Source organism: Mixophyes fleayi, chromosome 11 (assembly GCF_038048845.1).
Source record: "Mixophyes fleayi isolate aMixFle1 chromosome 11, aMixFle1.hap1, whole genome shotgun sequence".
Classification (NCBI taxonomy): domain Eukaryota; kingdom Metazoa; phylum Chordata; class Amphibia; order Anura; family Limnodynastidae; genus Mixophyes; species Mixophyes fleayi.
Genome location: NC_134412.1, coordinates 2,382,364 through 2,397,987, shown reverse-complemented (window position 1 = coordinate 2,397,987; position 15,624 = coordinate 2,382,364). Strand labels below are relative to the sequence as shown.

Below are 15,624 nucleotides of genomic sequence, written 5' to 3'. Positions count from 1 at the left end.
TAGATGCTTCACTTTTCTTGCAGAGACTTCTATAATGACATTGTTCCTTGGCAGTCCTTGTAAATTGTGTTCAACTGTTGTCCATTTTACCATGGTCCTTCATAATAGACACAGCACTCACTATGCAAGAGTGGCAGAGACTGGTCCTGGTCCTGTATTTCAGGCAGGTGGGGCCAGCATTTTCTATTTTATAATTAGAATAAGTATAATTATTAGGGTGGGTGTGAAGAATCCAGTAGCTGAAGAAAAACAAGCAGGTTTGAGTTACCTACGGGCTTGCAAGGCAGTTGCTGCAACTCCTGCATTACTTTAAAATGATGCAAAACAGAGAGGCACCGGCCTCTTAAAGAACTCGGCTTTCACAAAGCATATAGGACAGATTCAGTTCAATGCAAACACTTATTATAGGTAGATTACACAAGTTATGAGAACTGTTTCTATCCAAGAGGTGGTTTACTTGCTCTGTGCACTACTTACTTCTGGGTGTTGTGTACAGTTGCTGTAGCACCTACGTACTTTGGATCGAGCAGGCACAACGCTGATTGAGAACACTAGGTTCAACACAAGACATCCAGGTTAGAGTGTTACTACAGAGTAGTGTATCTACAGATCACAGGATTTCATCAGGTATTGGCGTCTTGCAGGATTAGAGCAAGAGCTTTAAGAACTAGTGTTTCTTGCTCAATCTTCACTCTTAAAAGGGACTGTTACACATCGCTGACAGGTAGTGATGATACAAACGGTTTATAAAAGAACATGTGTACAACTATATACAGCCGAAAGCAGTTTCCATTCCTGCCATGAATTGCTTGAAATGCTGGACCAATCCTAACAAATGATCAGAATGAAAGATCTAGCAGAGGGGGTAGACTGCACAAAGCCAACCAATCAAGACTAAATTAAGCTGGGACAATGCACAAAGATCTTTTGTTCATGTGCAGCTCATCTCTCCTAGTTAGGAGGACAGACATCTCCTCTTGCAAACAAGAGCATTTCAACACGGCAATATTACATATTAATGGTTGACATCAGGGTGTAGTTCTGGACACGGAACAATGGGTTGTCTAAAATTGGGATTTAAGTAAATTTACAGTAAACTGATTCACAAATAATTGCATGGATCATCACTGGGACAGTTTACAGTATTAAGTCTTTTCCTAGGCAGAAAGACTCCCCTCAATCAAAAGAATGTAGTGGTCAAGTTAACATCACCACCCTACCTGGATTCAAACCAGATGCTCAATTTAAATGCATTACCCAGACACAGACTTAAACATTGACTGTGAGCATCCTGTCTCAGAAATCTATGCACCTTAATACACTTTCTGCATTTACATTACTATAAACAAAAAAGGAGTGGTGCGCCGATTATAGAAATACATTTATACAGTGTTATTTCTTCCTATTGTTGTGTGGAGGAAGGTTAATGCAGCCCCAGTAATAATATGGTGGGAGACATGAGGGTTAATAGATTGTAAGCACTTTTTGCAGCCTTAATTTCAAGTACACAACATTAAAACAATATTGACTGCACAGACGTGAGGGACATAGATGCATATAGTGAAGAAGGGGTAGAAGTAGGCAGTAGTTTTACAAATAAAGGATATCTGGTGATTGTGTCACAAATATCGTATTTGTAGGTAGAGTTATGTCTACATCAGCACTGAGCTATAACCTGCACCTCTGCCGAGGGATTTCTAGACCTAGGCTTGGGGGAACTGGGTGGTGTAAATCATGATGGTGTAAACAGTTATAGTACCGCCAGGAAGGGGGAGGACCAGAAAAGAGCACAGACATTGTTGAACAAGTCACAAGGTGGAAGCCACCAGCCCAGTTCATTCCCACACAACATATTAATCCTGCTGCAGTTTCAGAGTGTGAGCAACTGATATTACACTATGGAAAAATAGATCTATCCTTTCACCCACAATTATGCAGTTTGCAACCAACTGTAAATAGTACAAAAACTGAACCATCAGCTGGAATGTTTGAAACATTGTGACAGCTAATCTATGTACAGGTGTGAGATCTGTTATCTGAAATGCCATTGACCTATGATTTTTGTAATTAAGTGCAGCATGGCTAAAATTTAGGGGTAAATTCAGCTAAAAAGGTGCAATATTACACATTGGCAAATTGGCAAAACCACATTGCACTATGGGGGGGGGGTGTAAAATGTACAGACAGATTTAGAGTTGGAAGGGGGAGTTTATTTGCTGAATTCCAAGTTGCAGTGACAAAAAGCAACTAGTACTGTCTGGTCTTTGGGAGATTTCTAGGTAAAAGGTTTCAGGATTAGAGATCCCAGACCTGTATTTGAACGGACAGGTTGCGCAGTCTTTATAAATGACTTTGTACAGCAGTCAGTGGCACCTGGTAACCACTCTTACTATATTCATTCATGTGGCCTGCCAGACTCTCCAAGCTATATACAGCTCTATCAGCTCATTGGTGATCATACAGACGGCCATTGTTTGACAAGCCCTTGAGGCTGAAGCTATGGAGATAATATCTGCACAATTGTTAAAAAAACAAGTAAAAAAAATAAAAACTTCATCTAAGAAATTTGTCTTGCCCTTCGTTAAATCTGCACTAAAATCATAAAGAGCGAACACTTTTGATGTTGTACATTTGCTGTAGAACTTACTGGGAGATCACAGTACAATAAAACACTACACAAAGTATAGACTGAAGACCAGTGACCTGTAAGACAGAATGGAGAGACCGACCCTCTGATCAGGAGACTGCTGGAGAGTGTGCCTGTAGCAGAACTACACTAAGTGACAGCAGACAAACCTCCACAACGAAGGTGTTCATAAAGTCCATCAATGCAAATCAGGCTTTACCTCCGAATCACTTCTTCTGTTACATGAGCAGAACCCAAGATACCTGTAATGGTGATCAAAATGCCATGGCGTGCACGCCAAAATACCACAATCAGCCAAACTAATGGGCCACTACACCAGCAAGATCCAACAGAACAAAACGTATCAGTAAAAGAGCAGCCAACAGAGCGAGGACAGTTCAGATACGTTTGTGTTCCTTGGCTCTTACGTGTTATACGGTCTTTGAAAAGGTAACTTGGCAGCTGTGAAACTGGCAATATAAACCAACTACAGAGGGCAATCAATAGCGCATCAGACATCACCTATGTATCACACTAGATTTCCTTTTACTCCCCTTTTTGGAAGGCTCTATTATGCACAGGAGACAGATATGACAGGCATGCTAGCAGTATAAATAACATTTCTATCTTGCATTGTAGCGTTAGGGAGGATGATGAAAAGGCCATTATTATATACTCAGAGATCTAGACAAATTCTTATCTAATTAAAGACATCAGATAGATCCCTCATTAGGGCCGCTCTGAAACCTCCTAAACTAATAATCTGCCGACTACACATCAGACAAAGTCTGGCTGATTTCGGTGAGGTATCTGGTAATGAAATAAACCCCTGAGATATTTCTCACGTCCCCAAGCAGCAATGATTTGGGGTTGGTGATAAAAACAGTAAATTCCTCGGTAACATGTCGCACACAATCGTATATAGAACTGGGTGATTCTGGCTTGTATCAATTTTTTTTTAATAAAGTTTGTAATCCAATGGACACACACAAACAAAACTCCAGGATGGGTAGGGAGAAGATTTCATAAATTAAGAGGTGTCAGCAAAAAAACAAATGAAAAAAAAAAAAAAAAAAAAAAAGAAAGAGGGAAACATGAGGGTTTAAAAAGTCTTGTCCAAGTGTGTAACACTTTCCCACAGATTGCAATGAGCGGAGAAATGTCTTAATGAAAAGCACTTACAAATGAGGGACGATACGTCTGAGTATGAAAATAAGATTCTTTCTGAAAACACATTTTTGGCACAGATTAAAAAAAATGTATGTCGTGGGGATTTGATTTCTCTAAAGTCAGTATTATATATATTTATATATATATATAATATATATTATATATACTTATGTACACACACCCATGGAGTCCTATAATATCCAAGGAAAGGAAAATAGATCTCCCTTTTGTATGTCCCCCCGCCCCTCCCCCCCATGTAAACTGTACATCCCAAAATGAAGACGACAAGCGTGAAGTCCACGGAGAAGATCAGACGGGCTGTGAGAGGAAGATCAGCCGCTGTTCCCTTCTCTAACAAACCGTCCTTCACGTCTTTCCCAGTCACGAGTCCAATATTCACAGGTTCCTGCTCACTACTGAATCCAGGCTTCCCTATATCACAGCATGTCGCTAAAAAATGACACACCAAAAAAAAGAAAACAAAAAGAAAAACTAAAAACGGGTGGGGAATGCTGTACAAAGGTCCAAGTCACTAATTTAGTGCAAAGGCAGGTTCAGCTTTTTTCTTTAAAAAAAAACAAAAACAAACAAAAAAAAACAAAAAAACAAGCACACGAATAGTATCCGTCTTGGAATATCCCGCATTTGATGCGCGTGGGATCTTGCCACCTGTGTGCGTTGGTTTGTCCATAAGCAATATGTAAACATCCTGGAAAGCAGCAACGCCAGCTCCGTCCAGCGGGATCGTGAATCCTCGGCACCGCACGGCAGGAGAGAGCACTTGCTCAGCAGAAGTCTTCCTTATGATTTACATCGTCTTTGAGTGGTCAGTGATGACCTTGAGTGGTCTCATGCCGATGCAATGACTATCATTAGATGAGGAGAGATGTTGGAAATGCTGGCTAGTAGGTCCGGGGCGAGGCGGGACAGGTGACTCTCTGAAAATTCACAGGGCGGGAAGATTTGCAGAACGTAGGCAGGCTGAAAGGACAAACAAAACATGTGAGACATTGTGGCTCTCTCTTTCACGCACTGCCCCCAACCCTCCCTCATGCTGCCCCAGCACAGCCCTCCGCCCTCTTCCTGACGCTCGCATGCTGCCCCAGCGCAGACCCCAGGACCCTCGCATGCTGCCCCAGCGCAGACTCCCAGACCCTCGCAAGCTGCCCCAACGCAGACTCCCAGACCCTCGCAAGCTGCCCCAGCACCGGCCCCCCCAGACCCTCGCAAGCTGCCCCAGCACCGGCCCCCCCAGACCCTCGCAAGCTGCCCCAGCACCGGCCCCCCCAGACCCTCGCAAGCTGCCCCAGCACCGGCCCCCCCAGACCCTCGCAAGCTGCCCCAGCACCGGCCCCCCCAGACCCTCGCAAGCTGCCCCAGCACCGGCCCCCCCAGACCCTCGCAAGCTGCCCCAGCGCAGACCCCAGGACCCTCGCATGCTGCCCCAGCGCAGACCCCCAGACCCTCGCAAGCTGCCCCAGCACCGCCCCCCCCAGACCCTCGCAAGCTGCCCCAGCGCAGACCCCAGGACCCTCGCATGCTGCCCCAGCGCAGACCCCCAGACCCTCGCAAGCTGCCCCAGCACCGGCCCCCCCAGACCCTCGCAAGCTGCCCCAGCACCGGCCCCCCCAGACCCTCGCAAGCTGCCCCAGCACCGGCCCCCCCAGACCCTCGCAAGCTGCCCCAGCACCGGCCCCCCCAGACCCTCGCAAGCTGCCCCAGCACCGGCCCCCCCAGACCCTCGCAAGCTGCCCCAGCACCGGCCCCCCCAGACCCTCGCAAGCTGCCCCAGCACCGGCCCCCCCAGACCCTCGCAAGCTGCCCCAGCGCAGACCCCGACTCTTCTATGCTGATCTATAAAGACTCAAAGAAGTGAATGGGAACAGTGTATGACCGGCACACAAGAGGGGCTCTGGGAACAGCATTCCTGTAAGAGACTTTCTGCAGCACCGTCTCTGGTGATGTAACATTTCTAGGCTGCCTCCTATGTATGATTGTCATTCTGTACACAGATCACGTTACTCCACCAGTAAGTGCTGGCAGCTGCTGTACCTGGTTGGACCCTGGGTTGGGTACATTGATGATACCAGCCGCCTGCTTTGCCTGCAGGTAAGTGATGAACGCAGCTTTCAGCGACTCGGTCTGGTTTACCACATCCTCCTGGTCACGGCCACACGGAAGTGCGAGTAACAAGCAGTAGTCACTCTCCACCTGCACACAGACATGAACATTGTTTAAGAGCAGTTGGATATTACAGTTTTAGACAGAGACAATGGACCTTTGCCCTGAAATCCTAAAGCTTTACAAACGAGAGTCATCCTGATCTACCATAGAAAAAGCCACCAATAACCCTCCTTTCAAAGAAAGCCACATAGTTAGCCCAATTACTGAGCTCATATGAGCCAAATATTCTTGAAGCCACATCCTTTACCAGACTAAAAGCAAAAGCAATGCTTGTAGAGAGGATTTAAGACTTCAGACTCAGCGTCTATATCTGATCTCTCACCATCATGCGACGGGCGACTCCTTCCAGTTGAGTGGCTTCCAGTCGCATGCGCTGAGCGATCCTCAGTGGTGGTCCTCCCTCCGGGGCTGGTAGGGACCGATGAGCCAAAACATTATTCCCAGACACAAAGTGCAACTGTACCGCGGCCGTGTCGTTCTTCAGCGCAAGGAGACCCTGCCATACAATGGGGTATTTCTAAAAGACAGACGATAAGTAAACTTAATATTTATTATTCTCATCACAGACACGGATATGTAAGGTAATCCAGTCACCACAAACCACTTTACAATTCAACCCAAAAACTAATTGCATTATGCTAGTTAATTGTTCCAGAAAGGTTTCTTTATCAGATCACTATGTCCAACCGATATATCCTATCTGTGTCAAAGAGCGCTCAATTAGTTTAGTAAAAAAAAACAAAAACGTTTTATTTAAGAGGGGCGAGTTCATCAGTAACAGAGAATTGATAATCTGACACTGAACCCTACATAACACAAAATATATCAGCTGCAAATAGCAGAACCAGTGACCAGAGTAGTTCGCAGAACCAACGAGGCGACGATCTTACTCACCGTCAGCAGCTGCACCATGTCCACTGATCTCTGGGAGGGGTCTTGTTTGGGGAGGGACTGTACATCTGTCCTGGGCAAGGTGCTGGCTGTAGAGGATAAGAAGGACGACTGCTTCTGGGACTGGTGAGGGGAGGGCAGATCCTGCTTCATGGTAATGGTAACAGGGGATGGATAGGAGGTCTGAGCTGTATCCACAGACGTCCTCTGAAGATGCTGAATATGAGACTCCATTTGACCAGTATGCCTGCTAATGGTCGCATGATGAGCCTGCTCGTTAGCAGACGACTGCGCTACCTTGGGATCCTGGCTTACTTGCGGAGTTTTGCTACGTCCTGGGGGGTTTGCATGTGAATGCTCACCGTCAGGACCAACCTAAGACAAAGATATTAAAGTGTTACAAGGAGGAAAACAATTACAAGCCATGTATCTAGTGATCAGGAAGTGATGGTGGAGGTGAACTCTGAAGACAGGTCGTCTTCTACATACTCATGTTATAGAGGGAGGCGATAGTGAAAAAAATCGATTATGAGTTACGAGACATCAAAAAGCAGCTACAAAGGTAACCGGAAATATTGTGCAGATAGATTATATATACATATATTTATCATTAGAAGCAACCTAGGATTGTGTGCATGTTAGGAATAATTGTAAAATAAACACCTAGGGTGGTATCAAATATAAAAATACAAAAAACATTCACAAAACTCCATATCAATCTTTCATTATCATCAAATGAGTAAGATTTTTGGCATTGCATGTCATTTTATCTAACATGAAAACTATTATTCATTTGAATTACTGACAGGAAGTGTGATATGCAACGCTAAAAAATGCTCCCGTCTTTCAAATCTCTAGTTCGGGTGAGCTCTTGCAACTTGTGTACTTGTGTGTATGCATCAATGTATCTCTCAGTCCTTACCTGGGACGGGGTCATACTCCGTGACTGTAAGCCAATGGGTGACGCCCCAGTGTACTGAGTGTGGGAGAGCTGAGCGGCAGTATGATAGTTCCGAATATCTGTGTACACTGGGCGATAGTCGTGAAAGGTCCCAGAAGGGTGAATGAGAGGCACTCCGTGCTGAACCACAACCGGCTGAGACATGTTTAGTCCGCTAAGCATTCTGGCATCATTGTGTTGTGAATGGGCCAATTTCACATCCGTCTGTTTGGCCAGTTCTTTCACGGGCTGTGGCGTTTTACTAGTTGGAGGAGTTTTCACTGTCCCCTCCGGAGTTCTCGATTGCCTGGTCTCCTGGTGGTGCTCGCCAACAGCTGTAATGTGAGAGTGCATCATCATACGGACATCACGAGGTAATATGACATCTTGCGGAACGCTGTACGGATCCAGGCGCATGCCTGATGCAGGCATGCGGTAATCATGCTGCATCACCAGCACATCGGACTGGACGTGGGCTGAACCTCTGCTGACCGGATGGTGATAATGGATGTCGTCCTCTGCAGCATGCTGGGAAGACAATGTGGGAAGTACCATCTCTCGAACAGGTGCTGGCTGAGGAGTGCTGGATCTCTGCGGCCTGACATCCATCTGAGGCTGCATAGCTGCTCTGGGAGAATGAAGCGCTTCTGGTCTCATGCCGTACTGCATAGCAGGCAGTGGCGGAGTATTGATTCTGGCATCACCTTGCGACAGGTGTCCGAGAGACACAGGCTGTGTTACACTATGAGGTGGCATGATGACCGTTTGCTCAGGGTGCATACTAGGCATGTACTGAGGCACTGGTATTCCTCCTGGGCCCAGCATAACATTGTTAGTTAAGGCAGGAGAAGCTGTAACACTGGGGTGACAAGACCGGGCAAATGGAGATGTGGAATGACCAGTGGTACACGGTGAATGAGGCTCCTGTTTAATACCCAGATGTGGGAGAGTCCTATCTGTCGTCGTGCTGGACACAGAAGCTATGTGGTTGGCTTCTGGCTGTATTTTACCGGCCATAGAAGAATGGTGTGGGCTCATATTTGAAGGCTGAAGAACTTTTGACTCTACTTTTATATCTGTAATCTTCTTACCAGCAGATACTATCTGTCCTGGCAACATCTGACTGTGCATTAGAACGGGAGCTGTATTCTGACCAAGTACTTTAACAGCTCCAGGCTGAGAGGAAGCATTTGGAACAGTAATGTGGCTCAATTCAGGCTTCTCTAAAGACGATCGTTCTTGCTTGATAGTCGAGATTACAGGGGATGCATTATATGGTTGGTAACCTGTTGGTGTTTGAGGTCCTTTAGGTAATATCTGTGATGGAGCGAGTGGTTCCTGTTTAATTTGGGTCTTTGACACGGACTGTTGAATCTCAATATCAACAGCACTTGCAGGAGGGATCTGGCTTATTTTTGCACTGATCCGTTGAGGCCCCTCTGTTTTTTGTCCGGAGTAACTTAAGAGCATTACCCCTTGTGACGTGTTCACTCGCAGCCCAGGGCTAGGGCCAGTCTCCGTAGGCCGCTCTTCTAAAACGGTCATTGTTGGCTTCATGCAGGCACGACTGTCATTTGTGTTTTGCCTTGGCTTGATCTTCTGAGACGGGATGCATGGTGGAGTTGGCTGGGGCTGAGCAGAATGCTTTGCCAATGTTATTCTTGGTAAGTCATCAGGATCAAACCTGTCAGGAATTCTACTAATAACGGAGGTAGCCTTAGGAGCCACTATAGTTGCTTTTTCTTGAAACACAGGGGCCTCAACTGCTGGTGGGACAAGGGTGTTGGTGAGTGGAACGGCTAATTTTTCTTCAGATAATGATTTAATAGCTTCTACTTGAGGATGAGTAGGTTCTTCAACGTGTGAAGCAGAGACCGGCTCAGAGATAGCTGCTGTGACAATACTAGGGGTACTGCTGGCTGATGACACATATTTAGGTTCCATTAATATCTTTCTTAAGGTGCTTGAGCTTGTATCCACATCAGAGGCCTTGGTATCCGGAGGTAAAGCAGGAGGCGGCGTAGAAATGGATGAGTTCTCTTCATGTCTTACCATCCAGTCAGGTAATATTGCTGGACTTGAATGTGCTAGCGGAGGAGCACAAGCTGGAGCTGCAGTTTTCCCTGGTGTAGCAGACAGAACTGATGGAGTGGGGACGCTGGGTGGAGTAACTGGGGCATTTTCAGTACTGGAACGTAGTTTGAAGCTGCTCTGGCTAACATCATCGATGTATAGTGGTGGGGGTGAATCACTCAAATTCGTAGTGCCCGACAGATCATCTTTAAATTCTTCATCACCGTCCTTGGAAATAGTATCAGAAGTGGAATTCAGGCTTGTATCAATAGCCTGTTTTTCAGGGTTTGACAATTCAGACACCTTGTCCAGCTGTTCCTTTTGTCCGTCGTCTGAGGAGGTCTTTTCATCTTTTTTGGGAGACTTGCCTTGAACACTCTCATGTACAAACGAATTGCTGTCCACCGCATCACGATTTTTGCTGCCCCTTCGTCTTCTTTTGGCAATTACTTTATTCCGACCTCTTTGTTTTGGAGGGATGTCAGGGTCTTTCAAAGATTCTGTTTCCCTGGCAGCATTTGAAGACTCGCTGAGACTAATTACTGGTTCTTTGCCTTGCACCGTTTCTGACTGACCAGAGGAAACCGATGCTGGTGTTGAACTCTGGTTGCTAGGAGTAGAATTAGCAGTGATGACATTTACATTCTGGTCTGTCTCAGGCTCCAGGTCATCTGGATGAGGAGCAGCAGTAACAGCAGCAGAGTCAGATGGACCCTCAGTTTCCCTTGTTGGTGGATATGGTGGAGCTGGAGGAAAAGTTTCTGCATCTGCAGAAATATCACATATTATAGACCCAATAGCTGCGGCCAATTCGGTTTCACTTGCCTGGTGTGCAGGTTTATCACCATCCTCTTCCGAACGAGCTTCAGAAACTTCCCCGCCTTGAGCATCTTTGTAAGCTGGAACTGTTGCAGTTTCAGTGATCTTCTCTATGTTTTCAACAGCCTGCTCAAGTTCTATCTGCCGTGCCAACTGTACAGCTTCAGGTGAAATCTTGGGATCTTTTAATGTGTCCGTGTCAGGCGTTTCTGGAAATGTCACTTCAGCTGGTTTTGAGAAAGGTGGAGACACATCTTCCTTTTGGGGGCTTTTGATTTTAACAGGGGAAGTAACCAATTCCTCAGCATCTTCATGTGTTTTCAACGCACCTTTCACCTCATCCGCATTAAGACGAATCTCCACGTTTCTCAAACGTGGAATAGTCTTTAAATTTTTAGGTCTTCCAACTTTAGATTTTGGAGTTTTTTCCATTAATATTTTCTTTTCAGGCACATCAGTTGTAGGGATATCTGCAGGGCATTTTTCTGGCTCTACATCTTTTAAATCTTGCTTTGCTTCAGTAAGTTCCTCTTTGCTCACCTTTAGTTTGCAGTCCTCTTCAACAGTGGGTTCAGTGGTTTCATTAACATCTTCATTTGAGTCTTCTAGACAGTCATGTGCTGGTGGTGTGGATTCACTTTTACTTCTTTTGCCCTGCTGGTTACTGGACACAGGGGAATGGCTCTGAGATAATTTTTGAGATCGAGGAGACCTCCATCCTTCTATCGGCTTTGCATTTTCAGTTGGTTCTTTACTTTCTGTATCCTCAGTCTCTTGTTTTACTGCCTCTGCTTTAAAAGGAGACATGTCCCCACCAGCTTTTTTGCGGACCTTTGGAGGTCTCCCTCTTCTTGGTGTGTTGGGTACAACAGCAGGAGGTTCTGTAACATCTTTTTCAGACCTCTTCCGAGTAGATCTAGGTGTCTCTGCGGGCTCCTTAACTAAAGACTGTCCTTCGTTATCACCAGTCGTAGCATAAACAGATCTAACATTTCTGCGAGTTCGAGACAAAGGTAAACTTGTCTCTGAAGCTTCAGGTTCTGTAACAGCACTTGGGGACTTAGCCGCACTCCTCGACCCTCTTTCATGTTCACCTTTTATTTCCAGATGTTTCTGGGTATCACCACGAGGAGATGTTGATCGATTACGTTTTTCACGGTCAATCCTAACACTTTTTCTTGTTGCTGGTTTATCAGTGGCATTAGACCTTTTGCCTTTAGATGCCTTTTTATTTTTTACTGCAATAGGAGGTTCTGTTTCCACATCATTTTCAAGAATATGTGACTCTACTACTTCTGGAACAGCCTCTGGCTTTTGACACACATCTGTGTCAGTACTTGTGAAGGTAGGCGTTGCTTCTTCAAATGTCTCAATAGGGTCTTCAATCTTTATGTCAAGCTTGGTAGGAGATGTTGTCGGTGATGTATTTTTCAGATCGGCGACAGGATCAGCATTGACTTCTGAAAACGAAGCACCAGGTGTTGGTGGTTTCGTATCCAAGTATAAAGAATGTTCACCAGGTGTAACGACTTCAGGAGCTGGTGGGGCAGGCTGTAGCTCAATTGTTTCACCAACGTCTGGAAGAGGTTCCACTGGGATTGGAGGGTGGACAGAAACAGTAACAGGAGTAGCAACTTTAGGTAGTTTAGTTTCCTCAATGGCTGGCTCCATAGGCTCAGCTGGTTTCTCATCTGCTGTCTGAAGAGGTCGGGGTGGTGTTTTCTCAGAAGCTATCTTCTCTTGAACAACTGTAGCATGTTCTGGTTGAGCCGTTGGCAAAACTGAGAAAAATGATTTAACCTCTCGTTCTTTGCACTCAGAGTCTGGTGTCTTTGGCCGACTCTCCTTTTCTTCGGGTTTTTCTACATCTTTTGGTCTTTGCTCTTTTTCTTTGTCTTTCTGCTGCATTCTTGTGAGCTCAACAAACCGACTGTGAAATAGTACAACTGGTTCCTGCACAAGGTCAGGGGTATTACCGATACCATCAGAAGAAAGCTGCCTTCCATAGGGTCTCAGGACACCAAGGTCAGTATCATCATCTTTCCTTTCCAGGTGTTGAAGACGTTTTGAGTCTTGTTCAAAAATAGAACTGTGAAGGAAACGGGAGGCAAAGAGCTCTTGCCTTTCCTGCTCTTCTTCCTTGTGATCCTCTTTCTTATCATCCGACTTTCCATCAGAATCCGTTTTTATTTTTTTCTTCTTCATGTACCAAGATGGTATAGGTCTTGGAGCAGAGTCAACTTTCTCTTTGTCTTTATTGCTGCGGAAATTAGCAAACCTGGAGTCCCAGTCTAAAAAAGACCAATTTTCTTCACGAGAAGAAGAAAGGGATTTGGCCCTCTCAAGCAAGGCTTTTGTATCAGGGGTGATGGTCTTGTCTAATGCAAAAGAATAAAACTTATTTCTTTCCAGTGAGCCAGACAGCCTCACTTCCCGATCTCTCAGCTTGTCTTCTCCATCCGGTAATAAAAAACCATCTAGTAGGGAAGAGACTTTAGGTGAAATGGATTTCTGATCACTGTCTTCATCAGAGTCTGATGGAACCTCACCAGGTTCAAGGTCCCTTGAGCGCTTTCTGATGCCCTCTCTGTTTATTATGTTGCTGGGGAAACTAACGTCCATTCTGTTACTCTCTGGTTTTGTTTGGCTATCCCATTTACCATATTCTTCTTCAGGGCTCCTAACAGTCAATTTACCTTTGGCAGTATCAGTTATTTGCTCCTTCTTCACTGCTTCAGTAGCTATTAATTTAAAATGTTCATCTTTAGGAGCTATGGTAGGAAACATTATCTTCTCATCTACCTGAGAAGACTCCTTGAATTCTTTGATTGGCATCAATCTTGGGGAGCCTACAGTATATTCGTCCTCATTAAATGGAAAAGGTCGCATGCTTGGAGAACAAGATGTTCTTTCAGATTCATCGCTTATCTGGCGAGAACTTCTATAATTCCTTTCCGGCTTGATCTCATATTCCAAGTGGTCAGTCTTTTTTTTTTTACTTGGAGGGGAGTCGTCTGTGACATCCTGAGGTGGTTTTCCCACTTCATGCACAAGACTACGCCTTTCATATTCCTCGGCTTCTTTGTTTGGACTCCCAAACTTGTCAGACTTCAAGAACTCCAGCTCCATCTGCTGCTTCAACTTGCGATTTTGCTCCATCTGTTTCCTGTAACTCTGAGTGTAATCTATATCGATCGCAAGTTTCTCTTCACTTTCTGATCTCTCCAAGCCCAACCCTTCTCTTGAAAGATTACAGTACATTTTTCTATCCTCTTTCGAGGACTCTTTATCAACATCTTCTGATAACTGTACATGTCTTTGTAGAGTTTTGATGAAGTTAATCTTGTAGGAGAGCTCTGGAGATTCAAATGGTTCATCTACCGGCTCTCCTAAACGAAACTGCAGATCAGAATTGGAACGTACAGAGAAACCAACAGACATTTGATCTTGGCCTTCTTTAGGACTGTTAACAATGAAAAGTCTTTCAGATTTGTTTTTTCCAATGTCCCTTTTTAAAAGTTCTTTCCTAGAACCTTTCCTTTCAAAATTTCCTTCTCGAAGCAAGGATAAGTCTCTTGAAGATACAGGGTCTAGCTGCTTCCTTGAGCCTAAACGAGCATCTTCCTCATCTGGGTTGCTTCGTCGAACATCAAGTTTTTGCCGGTCACATTTTAAAGCTGCATCGGCAAACCTCCTCTTGCGTGCCTCTAACTTGTCCAGATCAGCAGTCACAGGACCCTCTGTAGGTGGCTCTGACTTTAAGTGTTTTTTTAGCTTTTGTTTGCCCTCCTTGTCTACTACTTCTATGTGGCTAGAGAGCAGCTTGTCTTTTGGCACTTTACTCCTCACTGATTCGGCTTTCACTTGTTCAAACTTGGGCTGCTCAAGTCTAATCATCTGAACTTTCTGATCGGATGATGGGGACTTTATCGACTCAGTGTCAGACTTGCTCTTTGCTGATTTTTCAATTCCAGGGGGATCAAATACTTTCCCTTCCTTTTCATTGACTCTTGTAAGAACAACGCATGGCATGAGCTCCAAGCGATTTTTAGCCGTAGAGTCTTTGTCATTCTTCTCTTTGGCCAGCTGCTTGCTACTACCTTTCTGTCTTTCAAGGCTGGGCTCCTTCTCATTATCTTGATCAGTCTCTGAAGACTGTGAGCTTGTTGAATGATTTTTAGACTTTCGTTTTGTCCTTTCAGTTTTATCTTTCTCAACTTTCTCAGTCTTCTCCTTACGCAATGGTCGCTTTTCTTTATCAGATCTATCTGAATCAAAAGTACGTTCTTTCTCAATTTTTTCACCTTTGACAAATCGTTCAGGTCTAGTTTTGTCCGATTTATCAAATCTTGAAGGAGAAACGGAGCTACAGCTGCCACTACGATCAGAAGAACGGCTGTAGATCCTACGTTCTGGGTCACTTGCAATTCTCTCCGATTGTGTTGGAGACCCTGCAGGACTCTGGGGTCTTCTCGAGTGGGTTGGACTTTGGCTGCGTTCTATCTGCCTCCGCTCACTATCCCTCTCTCTGTCTGTGTCAAAACGCTCTCGTTCCCGCTCTCTTTCTCTCTGCCTGTAACTGTATTCACGGATATCCTGCTCGTATGGATCCCTGAATTCTCTATATTCTCTTGATTCATCGTAGTAACGCTGCTCATAGTAATCTCCTTGGTACGACTCCCAATCGGGGTAGAGCTCTCTGCTCCGGGCAGGGTACTCTCGCCTCGATTCCTCCGGGTATGTGCTTGCTGTACGGACACTTTCATAATAAGTCCGATCCGTTGAAGTAAATTCATGATAAGATCCCCTCCGAGTTTCATCACCTCTGAAAAAAAAAAAAAAAAAAAAGACAAAGTACAATAAGTTGGTTCCTAAGCACATTTTGAGAAGGAAAACTGTAAAATTTGCATTAAATGTTCTT

General features: G+C 45.0%; 1 protein-coding gene across 5 annotated transcripts in view; it reads right to left on the bottom strand.

Annotated features, from left to right (window-relative positions):
- Positions 1-3,568: 3,568 nt before the first annotated feature.
- The window catches only part of SPEN (spen family transcriptional repressor), a 44,387-nt gene continuing 32,331 nt past the window's right edge, over positions 3,569-15,624 (bottom strand). For all 5 annotated transcript variants that reach the window (XM_075189749.1, XM_075189748.1, XM_075189750.1 and 2 more), the window contains 5 exons: positions 7,794-15,528; positions 6,875-7,246; positions 6,303-6,497; positions 5,849-6,007; positions 3,569-4,777 (listed from right to left, as the gene is read on the bottom strand). In XM_075189749.1, coding sequence (XP_075045850.1) covers positions 4,646-4,777; positions 5,849-6,007; positions 6,303-6,497; positions 6,875-7,246; positions 7,794-15,528 — 8,593 coding nt within the window. In that variant the 3' untranslated portion in view covers positions 3,569-4,645. The remainder of the gene's footprint in view (positions 4,778-5,848; positions 6,008-6,302; positions 6,498-6,874; positions 7,247-7,793; positions 15,529-15,624) is intronic.